General features: G+C 45.7%; 1 protein-coding gene across 7 annotated transcripts; it reads right to left on the reverse strand.

Annotated features, from left to right (window-relative positions):
* Window positions 1–2,041: 2,041 nt before the first annotated feature.
* NCOA4 (nuclear receptor coactivator 4) lies at window positions 2,042–15,654 on the reverse strand. 7 transcript variants are annotated; one of them, XR_014269408.1, is made up of 11 exons: window positions 15,593–15,654; window positions 9,642–9,795; window positions 9,059–9,199; window positions 8,850–8,938; window positions 8,245–8,353; window positions 7,567–7,638; window positions 6,130–6,276; window positions 4,890–5,900; window positions 4,435–4,524; window positions 3,762–3,850; window positions 2,042–3,323 (listed from the first exon to the last, which is right to left on the reverse strand). XR_014269408.1 is itself a non-coding variant. In XM_082486689.1 (10 exons), exons 2-10 carry the CDS (start codon window positions 9,780–9,782, stop codon window positions 3,845–3,847), a joined length of 1,806 nt encoding a protein of 601 aa, XP_082342815.1. In that variant the 5' UTR covers window positions 9,783–9,795; window positions 15,593–15,654; the 3' UTR covers window positions 2,042–3,844. The 7 variants fall into 7 exon arrangements, 5 of the variants coding, with proteins under 5 accessions (XP_082342815.1, XP_082342814.1, XP_082342812.1 ...); XR_014269409.1 differs by having other exon boundaries at window positions 3,762–4,524; XM_082486689.1 differs by having other exon boundaries at window positions 2,042–3,850.
* Between the last annotated feature and the right edge of the window lie 2,598 nt (window positions 15,655–18,252).

Here is an 18,252-nt window from a genome sequence, read left to right on the forward strand (position 1 = left end):
TCCTCCCCGTCCATGTTTCTTGGTCATGGTTAATAGGACTCACACCCCTACGCGCTTGACAATGGTGGATGAAGGATTGATAGCTGCTTTGAGGGCTGATGGCCAGCGAGGGTTGCTTTTTAAGTGTCAGGAACTTTGCGGTGTATCTTTTAGGTTTTCTAGAGACTTTTTCAGGACTGAAATATGACCCAGGAGCTATCTGCCCCTAATTGAAGTAGGAAAACTGTGAAGCTTAACTAATGTTTTTCCTCCTTTAGGTGCACTGGAGATCATGTAGAAACAAGCTTTTTGTAAGCTCAAAGTTGCCACAACCTTAAGACTAGGCTGACTCCTGAGACAACTTAGCATGTTATCTGGTCTGCGATAACCTCACATTTCCTGGAATTGCTTACCTCAGGGGCAGAGCTGAGTGCATTTTTCTGAAATAGCTGTGTTTCTGGCACTGTTAAAAGCTCTGGTTCATAACCTGTTTGTATATGGAGCACTCCATAGCTTGAGCTATGAAATACAGCAGCATGGAGGCAGCAGGGAGGGATGTGCATTGTAAGTGTGGAACACAGAGAACAACTTGATGTTGTTCTGTATCAAGACCTACTGCATTCACAATTTAATGGCGAATAATCTGTATAAAGTTGCTACTTAAAGCTGTGACCAAAAGTATACTCAAGTTCAGTAGGAATAAAAGGAAGGAAAGTCAAGTTGCAAACAGGATCTGGCAAGGCCCTTACAGTCCTCCTATGCAGTATAACATAAATGGGAGCACGGGAGACCTCGGCCGGCGTGAAGTGCGGTGTTTTAGCCCCCTGCAGTGCTAGTCGCGGCATCTAGTTTTGCTGCTAGAGCCGAGACAGCTTTCCATGCTGCGGCAGCAAGTGAGGGAGTCTGAAGTAACAGGTATAATGACAGCTTTTTGAATCTTGTGAAGCTGCTTTTGTTTAGTCTTGGGAACAGAGAAAGGCAATTTCACCATTCTCTGTTAGCAGGTGACTTCTTACAGTTGGGGGAATTTGTTGAAAAATCACTAGTCATGTGGTAGGAATCTTCAGATTCCTCCGTGAAGCAGAAGCTGCTTCCAAAAACAGGAGGGAAATGTATGCTAGGGCAGAAAATGATCCAGTCCCTAATCTGGGACTGAAAAAGGAGAGGGGAGAAAAGTCCTTCTTTTATGCTTTCACAGCAGGTTACCCCTGTGCGTAGTAAATTCTAGATAGTTAGGAATTTGGTATGTTTGAAGTGAAGCTTTGTGCATGGTGTGAGTATTGCCCTGTGCTGTTGCATGCCAGACACCTCACTGACACCAAAGGGTACTACCGCCTTTTTTTGGTACTTTCGCAGCACCATTAACACCGGTCTTGTGTAGGGCATGAGTTAGGTCTGCACCTGGCTGCTTCTAACAAAGAACCTCTAGTCCATTTATAAAAACTGCGTGTACACACCCACATGAGAAATTCAGGGTGTCACGGTTGAAAGACTGCCAGGCCCAGCTGTATGCTCTCTCATGAGAATGTTCTCTTAATGCTACAACGTAGCCTGGAGGTTAAAGGAATGGAAAATCTCAGGAGGAACGAAACATGCAGGGAGCCTGACCTTCCAAAACCCGGAGAGAAGAGCCAGAAAGGAAATACTTCCAATGGTGCAGCCGGACCAGGGATGTTCTACAGCCATGGGAGAAAAGGACCAAAGGCCACTAAGATCCATACATCCTCCTTATGTATTCAAGAGTGATAAGAAACAAACATCATTTTGTCTAAATCTGTATTTCTTACAGCAGCTGACCATGGCAGGGTGATTTGGACACAGCAGCCGTGTGTCGCGGGGCTGATGCTGCGGTGCAGTGCAGGGCAGGAGCTACCCCTGAGGGGTACCTGGTGCGAGGGGGCTCCGTGCAGCTGCAGGAGGCGGTGGGACACAGAACTAAGACGAGCGAATCCAGCATGGGGATGGAAGCGCAGCTGCAGCGGCACCCCAACAGAAGTTAACCAGGCAACGTGCCACAGCATTTTTTGTTAACCGCCTTGCAAAGGAGACGTACCACGCCTGTGGTTGCAATTATTTTTTAATGGAAAAGACTAATCAATGTTTTACATAAATATCAATTATTGATAACAAGTCAGTTGAGTAAGTAAAGGAATACATACCCCCAAGCTTTAAAGGCTCATAATGAACTGACAAAGTAGCACACAATGACAACTACAAGGAATTGTAAGAGGTGGGCTGCACGTCAATCACCTTCATGTAAGTTCAACTTCTAATCAAATTAGGCTATTATTGGAGTTAGTCACAGTGCAGTCTGCCCATGCAGCAACAAGGACCTGTTCAAAGGAAAAAGTGAACTTCAAAAAACATATTGCTGCTTCCAGGAAAAAGCTTCAACTACGAAAGTACGAAAGCCTCAAGTGGTCCACTGATGTTAAGCCCTTTCAGGGTCTGGTTTCAGATGTGCAGTGTCCCCCTCACAGACTGAAAACTTATTTTTAACCAAATGCATAGGTTCTACCAGATGGGAATGTCTTCACACTGCAAAGTGATACCAAGGTTGGATCTTGCTAATAATTTATTTTCTATAGCATTGTGAAGAACTGAAATCACTTTTATTCCCAGGTAGGCTGCAGGGATGGGGAGAAGGGGAGGTTATTTTTATAGTCATTAGGAATAATTTGTTAAGTGAGTAGAAGCTGCACCAGAAACTATGTAACTTCACAGTTTTTCATGCAGTCTGACAGGCGTGATCCACATTTCCATCTAACATCTCTGCACTCCTTCCTATGGGTTCAAAATGCTAAATAGCTAGAGGTATTGCTCATACTATGTCCACAGCTACAGGGATCAGAGTTACTCGACCCCACTTCCATATGGATAATAAATATGGAAATCCACAGCTTAAATATCTTTAAAATGGATCAGTGGGAGCCACACAGTTTGCCAGGTTAGTGTTTCTCAATTAAACAGCATGACATCAATCTGATAAGAAGACATCTAATTCCTCAAATATTACCTTTAAATATTATGTGGCTAAGATGCCTGCTTTCCAGTGGTTTAGTCAATAAAAGTTCATTATGAATTATCAAAACCTAGCAGAAATGTACACATTTCATCTCACAGCTTGTTCAACAAAATTAAAATAGTTACTAAAAGCTGGGGACATGGTAGGATCTGACCTACTGATGCATGAAAATTAACACCCTACCCTGTTCTACCCTGTCTGAACGGCTTAAAAATTTGCAAGAAAAGTTTTCATTCAAAACTAAATTACCAGTTCTCCTGTCACACATCAGGTCCCATAAATTCATGTCTTTTTCAAAATCTGGACTACACGGACGCACCTATACAAGATGCAAATGAAACCTTTAAAGTTAGCAACTGCTCAATAAAAGAAACTGCTTCCAAATACAGCCTAAGTTATCCCGCAATCCCAGTAAGCTGGAACCCAACTCATGACAAAGTTGTTGCAGCTGAGAGGAAAGGCAACACTTCTGAAGTCACTGCCAAAGGTGGACATTTCACAGCAGCAGACAGATTTCACTTTATACTTGCACTGGCTTCAACATACTTCAAGTGACAACCCATTGAAGAAGATTCACGTAGTCCCATAACAGATATGAATTTACTAACGCCCCTATAGTATCGGATTGCTTATGCTCAGAGGGTTTACATTTCAGAATTAATCATAACAAAAAGGCATCTTCTGCACCGTAACTCTGTTATATGAGTAATCTTTTTGTTATAATTTTAGAAGAAAAAGCAGATGGCCAAACACAAACACAAGAATTCAGCTGGCTGCAGTCACTCAGCGTGATGTGCGATTGATCAGCAGGAAGGGGATGATTTCGATGCTTCCAGTTCTTCACATCTAAACAAATTCAAAATTGGGTTATTCTCTTTGATAAACAGAAAGCAGCACTTTTGGGAAAAAAAAAAAAAGTATAAGACACCATAGAAAAAAAAAATCATACTGAAATATTTCCTAAAACTGAGTATCTTGCCTTTTAGGGTTGAAGTACGCATGCTAAGGACTTTTTTCATGAATTTCAAAAACAATGATAAAGAGTTACCTTGGCAGAAAGGAAAAACATGACGTCAGCTGTAAATACATAAACGAGATAAGAAAGAAGCTGCCTGGAAATTTAGACATTAATTGCCTGTTCTAGTTACAGTAGAAGTTACGAAGATTTTACCATGTGTCAATAAGTTGAAGAGTGATTTACTCAAAAACCATCAGTAATTCCCTCCCTGGCTTGTGCTCAAAAGAGGAGGAATAATGAAAAAGTAAGAGTGGTGAAAGCTGTTAAAAAGGTATATGGGGAGGAAATCACAATGTTTTTAAACATTGCATTCAGAGACCTCTGCAGATGACAGTTAGCTGCCAGCATCTGCATTCTGTACCCCCAAGTTATGCTTAGGCTCAGCCGTTCTAACACATTCTGTGCACCCTACCTGTAAAGGAGTCCGATACAGCCATTTTTCTTTATCTCCATTGAGTTTCATACAAGCAAAAAGGTCACAAACTGTAGGAAGGCCAAAGTCCTGAAAGAGAAGTCACCTTAATTACTGATCTCCAAACATAAATAAATACTGATGCACCTTCAAATTCTGTCAAGTGTTCAAAAAGAAAATAAAACTCACTTCTGAGTCTTTGAGATGGATACTTTCTTCATTTAGTAAAACGTGTTAACTCGGTTTGTGTTAAATGCTGGCCTCATCTACTTAAGTAACTAAGTAATAATCACGGAAAACACTGAAAGAGCTAAGAAACCTGCAAATTTTCAGTCAGCATTACCCAGAAGAGCTATGAATTTGGAAGAGAAGGCAGGCATAACATTCAGTAAAACAATAAACCCAGTGCATTGGCTTAAGACGTGGCAGTAACAAAAACTGAGGAACATGCTCACTTGTGCTTTCTTGCGTAGAAGCCATTTATCTTCTGCTGGAGGTGGGTTAGCGTTTTCTAGGTTGTTTGAAGTCAACACCCAACTGTTTACATTCAAGGGGAGGTGGAACGGAGCCAAGAGGTCTAGGAAAGGAGTCTTGACACTATTATCTGCTTTTTCCCTACTTGACTTTTCTTCTGTGCTTTCTGCTTTGTGCTCAGACTTGGCTAGCCAGCTTGTCAGAGGCCTTTCGAGCAACACTTTCAAGGGTTCTGCGATCTCTGCCGAATAATCTGCTTTCTCTGCACTAACGGGTTCCCCTGTGAGCTGCTGTGTGGGGTTAAGCCAGGTATTGGCAGCAGACTTGGTCTTCTCATGCTCAGGGTTTGGTACATCTTTCTGGCTGACTGGAACTCCATTTTTATCCTTCCCTTCTTTCTTCAGAAGCCATTTACACAGAGCCTCTTTTCCACAGTTTTCATCACACACGCATTCTGAAAGGCTGGCACACACCTCATTAGCTTTGCACACATCTTCCACCTTAAATGGGGCCTGGGGATGCTGAAGCAGCCAAGCGTTTACAGCAGATGTAGTGGGTGATTTCTTTCCATCAAGATGCTCATTCAGGCACTTCAGATTTCCCAGGTTCTCAATTTCAACACTTTTGATCTGGCTGCCGCGACAACTGGTACATGTTTCAGCTTTGAGGAGCCAATCATTGAAATTAAATTCTTCCCTAAAAGGCTTAAATTCATACTTCCATTTCTCCTCTGAAGCATTACTTCCATTTTCTGTGTTGGGAGTAAGCAGCCAGTCAGAAAGGTCCATCTCTTCTTGTCCGAGGGATTCCAGTTCCTCCAGCCTTTCAATAGTGGAAAAAGAGGAGTTGGAAGTAGAAGTGGAGTCCTTGCGGCCACGGGAGTCCGTCTTCCCAGCAGCATCACGTTGTTGATTCTGCAGGAGCCAGTTTTCCAAATCTTTCAGATTTCCCCAGGCTTGCTCAAAATAACAGACTTTGGAAGAATTTAAATCCTAGTAAAGACACATTGAAATGCATCTGTTAGCAATAAAAGACAATGTTCAGTAACTATTTGCACAGTTACAGCTGGGAGCATTCTGATAGTAAGTGCAAAAGTATTAGTTGAATGTGAGGCAGAGCAAAGAGAATTACAGAAGGTTTAATTCCCACCATATTCCGCCTCCAATTGGATACTGTGTTTTCCCCTTTATTAAAAACTAGGTTAGTGCATAAGAGGCTTACCTGGCTGGGCTCTGACACACATTTTTGTGTAATCCATTCTTCAAGATTGGTGCTGGGAACATACGGAGCCTGGCAAACACCCACGGGTCTGCTTCCAAGTAACCAGTCAGCAAGCGAGGCGCTCACTGTCCCACACAACGTTTTCTGCTGAGAAAGAATGTTCTTGGTTATGAGAAAGTTTAATTGCTGAGGCAATCTATGGCGAACATCAAAACAGGCATTCAACGTGCAACAGTGTTTCTGAACCAAAAGAAAAAACAGTCCCTTCTACTTAAGAAAAAAAGTACATCTTCAATCACTTGTATGACTTTAAGCCACTGCACTGATAGATTGTTTTGGGATCCCAGATTCTCCAGAGAGCAAATGACAAGAAAGGGAAGTGACAATTTCTACAGTGCACAGTTCTTATATGTGTAACTCTGCTGGTTTGGGCTGGAGTACAGTTAAATTTCTTCACAGTAGCCAGTATGGGGCTATGTTTTGGATTTGTGCTGGAAACTGTGTGATAACACAGGGATGTTTTCATTACTGCTGAGCAGTGCTTACACAGTGTCAAGAACCTTCCTGTTCCTCATCCTGCCACACCAGTGGGCTGGGGGAGCCCAAGGAGTTTGGAGGGGACACAGCTGGGACAGCTGACCCCAACTGGGCAAGGGGATATTCCATACCACATGACGTCATGCTCAGCTTATAAAGCTTTGGGGGAAGGAGGAGGAAAGGGGGCCATTTGGAGTTACGTGTTTGTCTTCCCAAGTAACCATTATGTGTGATGGAGCCCGGCTTCCCTGGGGGTGGCTGAACACCTGCCTGCTCATGGGAAGTACTTGAATGAATTCCTTGTTTTGCTTTGCTTGTGTGTGAGGCTTTTGCTTTACCTATTAAACTGTCCTTATCTCAACCCACGAGTTTTCTCCCTTTTGCCCTTCCAATTCTCTCCCCCACCCACCAGGGGAAAGAGGGCGACCTGCTGGGTGGTGCTTAGTTGCCAGCTGGGGTTAAACCACGACATAGCCATAACCCTCCATAAACTAGCCATAACTCTCCTTCTCACCACAATTCCCGTTACTGGTTTGCTACCCTCCTTCACTGACGCTGTTTCTGTGCAGAACCCAACATAAGACTTCCCATGAATTTCTGCATTAAAAGGAATTGGATAGTTCCAAGTGCTGACTTGACAACATCAAGGAATATTCAATTAAAAACTTCTGACTGACCGTCACACTCCAAATTCACTTTCATACTATGTTCTTGCACGTCTGTTTCTGCAGCAGCTGTAACATCAGGTCACTAATGCTCACCACAGCGACTGTTACTGGCTACTCAAACATCTCAACAAACAAAGAGAAGGCATTACTCAAGCAAGCTAACATATTGTGCTTGAGTTCTCCTTTCCCTTTAATACCACTAAATATTCACAGATACAAGTCCCAATCTTACCTGCTCACAGTTCATTAGGGCACAGTTCTGCCCCGGGAACCAGGGAGAAGTGTTCTCTCTCTCTGAGGTTTGCTGTAAGGAAAGAAAAGTAAAAGTTAATTTAAATCTCAATTTTGTCCAGTTTCTAGGATGAATTCTACAGTAAAGCAGAAGTAAAACACAGTTACAACTGGTCAGCTCTTTGCAGCTAACAATTCCATCAACATTTAAAAACAGAACGGGGAAAAATTTACTATAAAAATACTACCTTCAGTCTACTTCCTTTAAGATAATTATCTCTAATAATACAGGAGATACACTGTTTACATAAGAATCTCAAAATATTTATATTGCAGAAAGCCATCTACAATGCATAACTCTAAATATCTAAAGAAAACCATAATGTTTATTTTCAGCTGTTGGAACAGAGTAAGAATACAAATATCATTCCCTTAGTCTCTGCCAAAACATATTAAAATAATACGTATGTACCAGGTCTAAGCTCAGTCAAAATTGGAACTGCATGCAATAGTTAATAAACCATTGTGCATATATTATACAGCTAAAACTATATGACTTGTACACAAGATCCATTCAAGCTATAACTAAAAGTAGAAGTATCACTTGGAATATATTGCACAACTGCCTCAAAAAATTTTTTTTTCAAATATTCCAACCCAGGAAAGTCTTGGTGCTTACCATCGTTTTAATTGAACCAAATGAGGTAATAGCCTGGCGAAGGTAAGATGTGTCAGCCTCAAAATTCAGGATTGAAGACTCCTCTGGTTTAAGAGTAAGACTTTCCAGTCTGAAAGGGTAAGATGATAGTTAAGGAAAAAAAAGAAAAAAGAAAAAAGAAAAAGATGACAACCTTCTTTATCTGTCATGTTTTGGGAATCAGTCCATTATTTCATGAAAAGGCTTCCAACCTGATTTAGCACTAATTAGGTAACAAAAAGACTTCTAATACTTGCATAAAAATAAGAGATGCCTATCCACAAATCAAGAACAGAATAGTTTATCCTTCTTACTTCAGTTGCCATCAACAACTAATAGTTGAAATAATCTGTACAAATGAGCACCTCCACTGCTCATTACAGTCCTGTTTTTTCAATCAAGGGTAAAAAAGATAAGAGGAATGCTATCTCAGACTGCTTTGAAGATCTTATTTCTAAGAATCATTAAAAATGTGGAAACAGTGAGTTAGTTCTATTATTAGATCTATTAGAATAAAAAAATCAGATGAAATTCAGAAATCAAAATAAACACCAATTGTGTTAACTTGCATCATAAAACATATTTACCTCTCCAGGCAAACTGAAATCTGGTTTGCTAGTTCGTTACTATAGGAGCGTTCCAGCTGATGAATAAGGCAATTGAATTGTCCCAAATACTGCATGGAAGACAAAACACATGTTATTGTTTTGGCCTCTAAGATCAAAATTGAGAAAATACTCGCAAGGAGAAAGCTTACTTAAAAATGCCAGTGCAACAATGTACAACCAAATCTTACCCAATAGAGCTGCTGTGCCTGCTGCTGCAACGCCTCCTCTTTCAGCTGCTGAATGAGATCTACCTGCTCAAACAGCCAAACTTCGCGACTGCGCAGGCATTCCAGGTGGCGGCTTATGTGGCTGTGAATCTTGGCTTTGACCTGTAAGGGAACACGTGCCATTTCCAGAACATCTGTCAAACCGCATGAACAAGCATAGGCCGCGCTGATTACAAAATAGCGTTTGTCACAGAGAAGTGGTATTTTTGGAGCAATTTATTTCTCAAAAACTAACCACAGTCACCCACAGCACCACATGACTCACAGTAGTAAAAGTTCCAAGGCTACCTTTAGAGAAGTATCCAAGAACAATCCCTCTCTATTTTGAAGTTTCAACCAACAGCTTTAGTAAATTCTGCATTCCTAAACTAGTAATACAGGAATACCTTTATCAAGAAGAGTATGACCAAATTACACAGCAAGATGCTTGCGAGTCTCTAGGCAAATGTCAGACCATCATCGTAATAGAAAGTACTCTGGTATAATAAAAACTGTCAAAGTCGTGTTAGTTATTAAAACATTTTTTTAAAGAGTTTAAAATTACCTCCCGCCAGTTGTCTTTAATCTGTTGTTCAGCTTTGACAATTCCAGATATAGCTGTTTCCAAGTCCTTCTTTGCTTGAAGGCACTTTGCCAGAGGCTCACTGCTGCAGGAATTTCTACTTCTATCTTGTGGTGGACTCATTCTTGAAGTGTTCCTAAAACACAATGACAAGAATTTTCTTAATAGTTTCTATTCCGTTTTAATGGAAGAGGAAGGGCGTCATATGAAGAACCATCTGCTCAACTTCACTATAAAGGTGAACAAAGAAAACTCTAAGACCCTACACCTATGCAAGTTTTCTAAACATAGACAGAGCTTTCTCCAGGGGCAACAATGGTCTCTTAAACACCTCGGCCCACGGAATTTGCACAACCACAAGAAAACCAACAGATATTGACAACAGCTTCAACCGCAGGAGCTTAGGCAATCCTCCCCTGCCGTTCACCTTCCCCTGGCTTTTATGTCTAGCCAGCAAACTCCAGCAGCTGAGCGCTGATTCAGGCAAGGTTCAGCAGCTCTGCCGGAGCTGGGGGCGACAGCCCGGCAAGGGCCAGGAACTGTTTCAGTCACCCTTTTTTCAGCTGCAGGCAAACAAACTGGCTCCCATAAATGAGCAAATTCTAATACAGTTTGATCAACTGAAAAAAACAACCGTTGCTACACAGATTACTCTTTACTAAGCTGCAAAGGCTGAAACAGCAGCAGCCTGTTATTTTTGTCGTGGTCACAGCCATGGTAACTTACTCAGCTTCAGCATATCCTCAAGTAAAAGGGGCTCAAATACAAAATCTCTAAAGAAGTTACACTGGTAAAGATTCTACAAGTAAGGGAAAAAAGCTAAATATGGATTTTTAGTAGAAATGGGAAGTGCCAATGTAAGCGTTTTTTCTAAACGGTAGGTATTTTGTTACTGAAGTTTCAATTCTCATGTTAGTTTTGTGGTATTCCTGAAGCACTAACTAAAGACTTGTAGTAAACATTCTATTTAAAACAAGTCTTCAGCAACAACAGCAATGGAAATTCCCTACAGAATTACTTAAAGCGTACGTATGTGCCAATCTAAATATTTCATAGATTTTACCACTCCTCTGGAGGGAACTGAAAAGAGTATTTTGAATATGACAAGATGACCACGGAGCTTGTGGAACTAAGCAGTTATTTAGGCTGCAATTTCCAAGCCCCATGACCATATAAACTGCAACCCAAAAATCCTTCTACAGCCAAGACCCAGCAGATACATATAAGTTGTGTATTTCAGAGCAGAGGGCTAGGAGTGGTTGGCAAGTGGAAGCTGACAGAAAAAGCAAGGTTTGCTGTTAGGCAGTGGCAGAGGCTGCATCTCCCTTGGTTCCCTCCACACCACGGGCTTCCCATCTCCCAGGTGCCCCAGCCATGAGACACAGAGCAGGCACAGAAGCCACACCAGGCCCCTGCATGTAACTCAAACCCATCCTCGCCGTAGTGTCTTGTCTTGGAAGCACAGAGCACAACTACAAGAGGAGTGAACTTTAATTTAATTGTTACGCTTATGTTAATTCTACACCAAATTAGACAGGGTGCAGAAGTCCAAAATGCATCATTCATTCTGTGACATGAATGCCAGTTTTGTCCTTGTATTTCCATACTCTAAGTCATTCCCCAGTTCAATTCTGTCAGGTTTCATGATCTTCACCATGCTAGTGATGTGCAATGAAAGGTATGCTTTCTCTTCACAACACCCCTTTGATTTTATCTTGCTTGTCAACTCTCTCATGTACAACCTACAAGAAAACATAAGTGGGAGCCCTAGCTCTCAGATATAATCTAAAAGTATTAATGCAAAGTAGAGATGTACCCAGCCAAGAAAACAAGGGCATTAGATATTTTAAGATGTCATATATTCAAAAGTAAAAAAAAAAAAAACCCAAACATATTGTTCTTTATTACTTCATTCATTGTACTCTTATGTAACAAATGACCAAAGTCTAAAAGGCTAAATGTAATTACCATGTTTGCTCGCACAGTAGATAATGTACTTAAAATTCTGAGTTTCGTGAAAATTATGTTAAGCTGTGTATCTACAAATGCCAAGTCCAAAGTATGCTGCATTGCCATTTATGTATTTTCTGACTTTATGCCACCAGGGAATTGGGCTCGATGCCTGAAGAAGTGCTACTTTTTCACACTTTGCATTACTGACTTCATACTGGCACAGTCAAATTTAAGAAACTTACACACGCTGCTCTAAAGATCTCCGAAAATACTTGCATTAGTTGCTTTTTTGATTTTTTCATTTGATTGCAAGAATCTCTCTCCAAAATGCATACAGAGAGAACCAATGCCGCTTTCTCCAGCCAGCCAGCTCTTGTAAAATGGCTGTTCTTATGCTTTGTCAAAAATTAGCCGATAAAAGTAACAGTGCCGTTGAGGATGAGTCAATCCATCCTTCTTTTCAATTCCCACAAGCAAAAACAAGTGGGGGGAAGCACCTATTTTCTTGCCTCCCCACGATCACCAACCAGCACCCGGCGCTGAAGGCATTTTCAGGCGGCACGCTCTGAAACACGCCAGACCGCACACTGCGGCCCAAACAACAAAACACAATCACTTCTGCAACAGCATACGCGGTTGCAAGGCGGAGTCACCATTTTTGGCAATTTCCACACCACCGAGCCGTTTCCAGCCCCACGGCGGTACCCCACCGTGGGTACACTGCGTCACGGGAGGCACTCCTCTCCCTCCCCCCCCCCCCCCGGGAGGCGCTCACTCCCCCACTCCCTCCCCAGCTGAGCCTGCACTTACTCTCCGTGCGCAGGCAGCAGCAGCAGCAGCGCCGCGCCGCGCCGCCCCCCCCGTTGTGCAGAGCGAGCTCCGAAGCTGCCGCCGGTCCCGCTGCGAACTCCGCTCCGAACCCTCCTCGCTCGCCCGTGCGGGCCCGACCCCGCTCCAGGCGGGAGGGTGGATAGAACCCCGGTGGGGTCCGCCCTCCGCGGCCCCGCGCCTTATCGCGGCGGCCAACCCCGCCCCGCCCCGCCGCCACAGCGCCCGGCCGCGCCCGCACGTCGGCAGCGGCCGCGGGAGGCGCCGGTGCCCCGCACCGCTGGGCCGTTCCGCAGGGCGGGCACCGGGCCCAGGCACCGCCGTGCTGCCCCCGGCCCGCCGAGGAGGAGGAGGAGGAGGCGGAGGCGGTGGTGGAGCCCTCGCCGTGTCCGCTCCCTCGGCGGGAAGGCCAAGCGCCTCCTCCGAGCATCCCACTGGCAGTTCAAACCGCAAAACCCGAGAGTTTTGCAACAAAACCACTATTTCTTGCAACTTCAGAAGTGTGGCAACACGCATGTTTCATGTAATAAATGCAACGCGGCACAGCCAAGCGCTGCTGAGGCGTTCGGCGCCTGTTTCTTCCGCAGCAGCAAGGGCTAAGCTGAAATTAAACCAAATTAAACCTTCCGTCCCTGGCCACCCACAAAGCCCAGCACTGAGAGCGCCCGATGGTCCAGCACCGCACCTGGGAAGTTCCAGAAATCCTGCTGATAGCAAACCGCTCAGACATGGTTAACTCCTGGCAGGACCGAAATGACACCTACACACACAATTCTTATCACACCTACCCTTGCTCCCACCACTTCACATGCAGGGGAGGAACGCACACATGTACACGTCTGCACGTAATCAGCAAAAAAGTCATCGCTATGAAACCAAAAGAACTGCCCAAATGAGGCAGGAAGATAATACTACTGTTCTTAATTGCAAAACAATGACCAGCCTTTACAGACAGATTTTTGGCTGTTTCTGTTAACACCCAAAAGCCTGGCTGACAGGTTGTCACTGCAAAGGTCACTGCAGCCAAACTTGTGGTCACAGTATTACTTCTAGTGCTCTGTACCATCTCCAGTCTTCGAACAGGCTGCCCATTCCACCCCTGCGGTAATACTTCTCATAGTCTTCTTCTCTTGCTTTCATTATCAGAAGCTGCTGGACAAAAATACTTTTTCCTTTTTTTTTTTTTTTAAATTTAGATTATAATTAAATATCAGTGGCTGGGGAGCAGCAAAGGAGCGGACAACCCTTCCTTGCCTAGCAATCTGCTAGCAGGCCAGCAGAAAACTGGTTTTACCAGCTTTTCACTTTCAGCACAACCATCCCCACCGCACATTGTTTTCCATTTCAAACGGGTGTTGAATAACCTTGAAAAGATGGCTGTGCCCAGTCTTTGCTGGGGAAAAGCTTCTGAAGGGAACAAAACCTCACACCGAACAGACTCTATTTATAAACGTGGAATGATTTCTTTCAGTTGGCAGGATGAAGCGGTTCCAAAGGTCTCCGTGACCTGACTTCATGTGGTTTTAAACCAGCTGGTTGGTTTGAACTGAAATCCCTCTTAATTTCCATTTTGCTCCATCAGAAAAACAGTAGTTCCTCTTAAGTAACTATCCCAAGTTAGGTACGTGGGAGTTGTGGTCAGGAAGTGAAGTACTGTAAGTACATGAACTGAATCTCAGACGTTTCCATTTAAATCCAAGCATAACAAGCATTTTATACAGTACAGCATCAACACTGCGAGCCAGGATCTGTGTGGAGCTTCTGCTGGGGGGATTATTTTGTTCCAAAACAAGTGTGTACCACCGTATTTTGAAATTCACAAGCCACGCGCAGAAAAAAGGACCTCTCAAAGTTCTAAGGAAGTGAAATTGACATCATAAGGAATAATAATAAGTTTCGGGTGATACATTTTCTAAAATTCAAGTAGGTTCTACCTGCCTGTGCCACAAACCTCAACACACAGAACTGCCTTTTCAGTCTATTTTAGCCCTGGAAGAGCCCAGCCAGCGCACAAAGCACACGTACTGAGACGCCTGCACGGGAGCTGCGTTCTGAAGGGCTGCAGGTCACCAGCACAGTTGAGACACGAAGTCTGATTGTTGTTTTAATCCATCCATTGTAAATGTATTTTTTAAGTACAGAACAGCAGGCATATAAATAGAATTACAAAATATCCAAATATGAAGGCCTGAAATTACTATACCGTAATTACATCCAGTACCAAAGTAGACATCCCAGAGCAGAAAAGACACGCTGTTATTTTAACGCAGACTTTACATTACAACACAACCATCTTTCAGACTTCTGCATTTAAAACCCTTTGGGAAACGACTGACAAATCCCTTGCTCTGCTTGAAGCATACGGCCCCAAAGATGGCATTGCCATGCTCCGTGTATACCCATCAATGCACCCTTACGCTCTTGCAGCCTTACGAACGGTGGTTTTTAAAGGCCTGTCAGCTTTTTTCCCCTCCCCCTCACTGCATACCTTACCTAAAGCCCCAGCGAAAGACAACCTGTTCCTCTGTCAGCTTTTTCCTTTTAATCCCAGTCACAAATACCGAGTTTAAAGCTGAAAGAATGACTAAGAAAACCCCCCAAAAGCTCCGGCTCAAACCACTCACCCATTACCTACCAACAGACATTTTCCAAACTTCCAGCAAAGGCGGTGCGCGACAACTCCTGACCGTTTCTAACCCCGATTATTATTGCCTCCGTGTTCGATCAAGGTTAGCTCTCCCCTACAGAACGGTAACGGCCTGCCCGGCCCACGCCGGCTCGCCGGGACACCCGCCCTCCCACCGCCAGCGGCTCCGCCCGGCCCCGAACGCCGGCCGGGCCAGGCCGCGCACCCCCGGCCCCGCAGCGCCGCCACCTCCCGGAGCGCGGGGGGGGACCGCAGCCACCACCTCCCGGAGCGCGGGGACGCGCATTTCTCCTAAATCGGCCCTCAGCGGGCGGCGGCACCGCTGAGGGAAAACCCTCACGGGGATTAACGACACGCCACCGCCCCCCGCCGCGGCCGCGGAACGCGTATCTACCCGTGTCGTCGTCGTCTCTCCACCACCCCCGCAACCGCCGCCTGCCCGGCCCGCGGGGGACCCCGTCCCCGTTCCCCCGGCAGCCGGCGGTCCCGGCCAGGCCGCGCTTACCGGCGTCCGGCGTGGCGCTCCCCGCTCAGCCCTGCGCCGCCGCCGCCGCTGCCCCGCCGCCAACGGCCGCTCTCGCGAGAGCACCGCCCCCGCCACGCCCCGCCGCGCCCCCTGGCGGCTCGGCGGAACGGCTGCGCGGCCGTTGGCGGCGGGCGCGGGGGCCGTGCGGGAGGGGTAGGCCGGCGGCCCGCCCAGGGTGTCGCCCTGCCCCACCGGAGCCGCCCACGCAGGTCGTGGTCTCCGGAGTCTTCCCTTCTCGCCGGTGGAGGCGGGAGGGCTGCGCGGCAGGCGGCGGGCCGGGCCCGCCCCGGGGCGTCGCTGGGGTCCAGCGCCGGCAGCCGGGCTTCGCCTGAAAACCTCGGACCGCAACGGGCCGCCCTCCCCACCCGCCGCAGGGCAGAGCAGAGGAGAGGGATGAAGCAGAGAAGATGTGGGGGGATGTGTCAGGCCACCCGCTTGGGTCGTTTTCGTGCCCGCCGGAGAATAGCCCATTGCGCGCTGCTTGGTTGGGCTGTGCGCAGTACTCTTTGTCTTTTCCCCAAGCACGGAGCGCAGCAGAACGCTTCCTTACACCTGCCATGATGGTTGTCAGCGGGGAAAAGGACCCCGTTAGTGTCCTGGAGGGCAGTGGGAGGGGGTTGCGCTTTTAGCTGACAGTCAAGGAAACCTGCACCTTCCCGGGACCAGCCGACAGCGGCCTTTCATATTTTTTTGCACATATACGTTAACAGAGAGAAAGAGCTTCAAATAGCAACCTGAGTAGCCGTGCAGCTCTGCACACATGCGGTAGCTGAGTCACCATGTCCTACACACAGGAGCTCCTCTGGGCACCGACCAAGGAGCTGTTCTTTTGAACAGGATCTTGCTTGTGGTTAGGGCTCATGGCTGCTGCCAGAGTACAAATAATTTGACGCTAAAGTAAAAGAAAGTACAAGCCGGCCACCTCCTGTCAGAAGTGCTGTTACCCTGGGAACCTGCACTGCAGGTATTTGCCACCTTCATCTAAACACGTAGGAGGCAGAGGCTGGGCTATATAATCCTTCTCTATTTGGATTTAAGAGAAAATCATGCTGACCCCATCTGACCTTGAAAACCAGCAGTTGCTCACACACCTCTTGTGTCCCCCATCCAGTCATTCGGCAGGACTGGCGCAGGTGAAGGCAGCAGCCGGTTTGCTGGTACGCCTTCCATTGCCTTGGTCAAGGCAGTCTCGTAATCCAGACGGTTTGAGTAGTAGAACCGCTCATGCTGGTAGGTTTGCTTCACGCTCTCTGTGTGGACTCATTGTGGGTAAGGTTATGCTTTCCTAGGAGGATTCGCCAGTTCAATACGTCTTCCATCTCATCCCTAAAAGAACTTCAGAATAAGAAACCATATGCATATCTTTAACGGGCTCTTTCCTCCCACCACTGATGGGTTTACACACCGCTCTTCCCTGTGCCGTACCCTTAGCCATGCCAGGTGTGCCTGTTTACCCAAACCTACACAGGGGATCGAAAAATGAAATTTAAAATGGCATTAGCCTAAGCAAAGAACAAATCGGTAGGCAGCTAAAACGGGGGCAAAAGGTCAGGTGGAGATGCAATTTTATGGGAAAAATAAACAAGATGATCTCCCCATGGTCAAACAGTAGCAAATATGGAGGCTTATGTACTGTGATAGTCCTCAGTGCTGCATAAAACTGTGTATCAGTACTGACAGTAGGCCTCTAACCACAGTATGAAGAGAAGCATTTTGGACGTGTAAAAGGGATCTACGTACACATCAAAGATAGATAATGAGGGTTAACGCATGCGACTTTCTCCTCAGGAAGTGTATGACTGCATAATGTGCTCCTGTACCCAAAATTCAGTACTACTTCTTGCTGAATGGCAATCACACGTACTCCTGCACCATAAAGCCCATCCTTCCTCACAAGCCGCCACTTGGCTTTGCCTTGATTCAACAAAAGTGCTTAACAACCCTTTTTGTACACTGAGACTTCTTTCTTGCTCGGCCGCAGTGTGGGAATGAAGGGCAGGGTGGGATTCATCCCTCCGCACCCCCTTGAAACAGGAGCCTCAATACAGAAGCAGAAGCTTTTCCTGCAGTTCTTAAGTACCGGCCTGCCAAACTGCACTGCTCTGCACCACCCAAAACACAAAGAACTTGAGGAATGTTCTCAGCTGCAATGATTTTAGAACAAGTTTTATGGGGTTTTATGCACATGTTGTTAAAGAATGTTTCTGGTTCCTACTTAGACCATTCCTCATTCAATAACTGTAGTGATTTAGTTGAAAAGAGTCAGTTGCATTAACTTCTGTTTAACACCCCGTAATGTAATTTCCCTGTTCTGCAGCTCTACCCCACAGTTAAGCAGCACATCGCTGCCTTTTCAAAGGGAAATAAAGTGCAGCACACTGACAGCGGCGCAGCACGCACAGCACAGCTGGAGGCGACGCCAGATGCCGAGGCAGTCTAACAAGCTGACAGGGGCTCCTCTCAGAGACAGCAACAGTCCCAAAGCAGAGTAGGAAATTATAGAAGAGTCGTCATTGTAGGCGTCGGGGAATTTCATGCAGCTCCCCAGGGAATCACTAGTTTCTCCAAGCCCTGCTGCTGGAAGCGGGCTGTTTTCTCTTTGTCCCTGCCAGCCCGGGTGAGCGGCCCTCCCTCCCGCA

Source organism: Vanellus vanellus (assembly GCF_965231255.1).
Source record: "Vanellus vanellus genome assembly, chromosome: 7".
Taxonomy (NCBI): domain Eukaryota; kingdom Metazoa; phylum Chordata; class Aves; order Charadriiformes; family Charadriidae; genus Vanellus; species Vanellus vanellus.

Coding starts and splice junctions, on each gene's coding strand:
- NCOA4 (XM_082486686.1), bottom strand. CDS start 9,782: ATGAGTCCACCACAAGATAGAAGTAGAAATTCCTGCAGCAGTGAGCCT. Junction 9,200..9,641: donor TTAAAGACAACTGGCGGGAG/GTAATTTTAAAC, acceptor GTTCCCTTACAG/GTCAAAGCCAAGATTCACAG. Junction 8,354..8,849: donor ATTTCAGTTTGCCTGGAGAG/GTAAATATGTTT, acceptor TTACCCTTTCAG/ACTGGAAAGTCTTACTCTTA.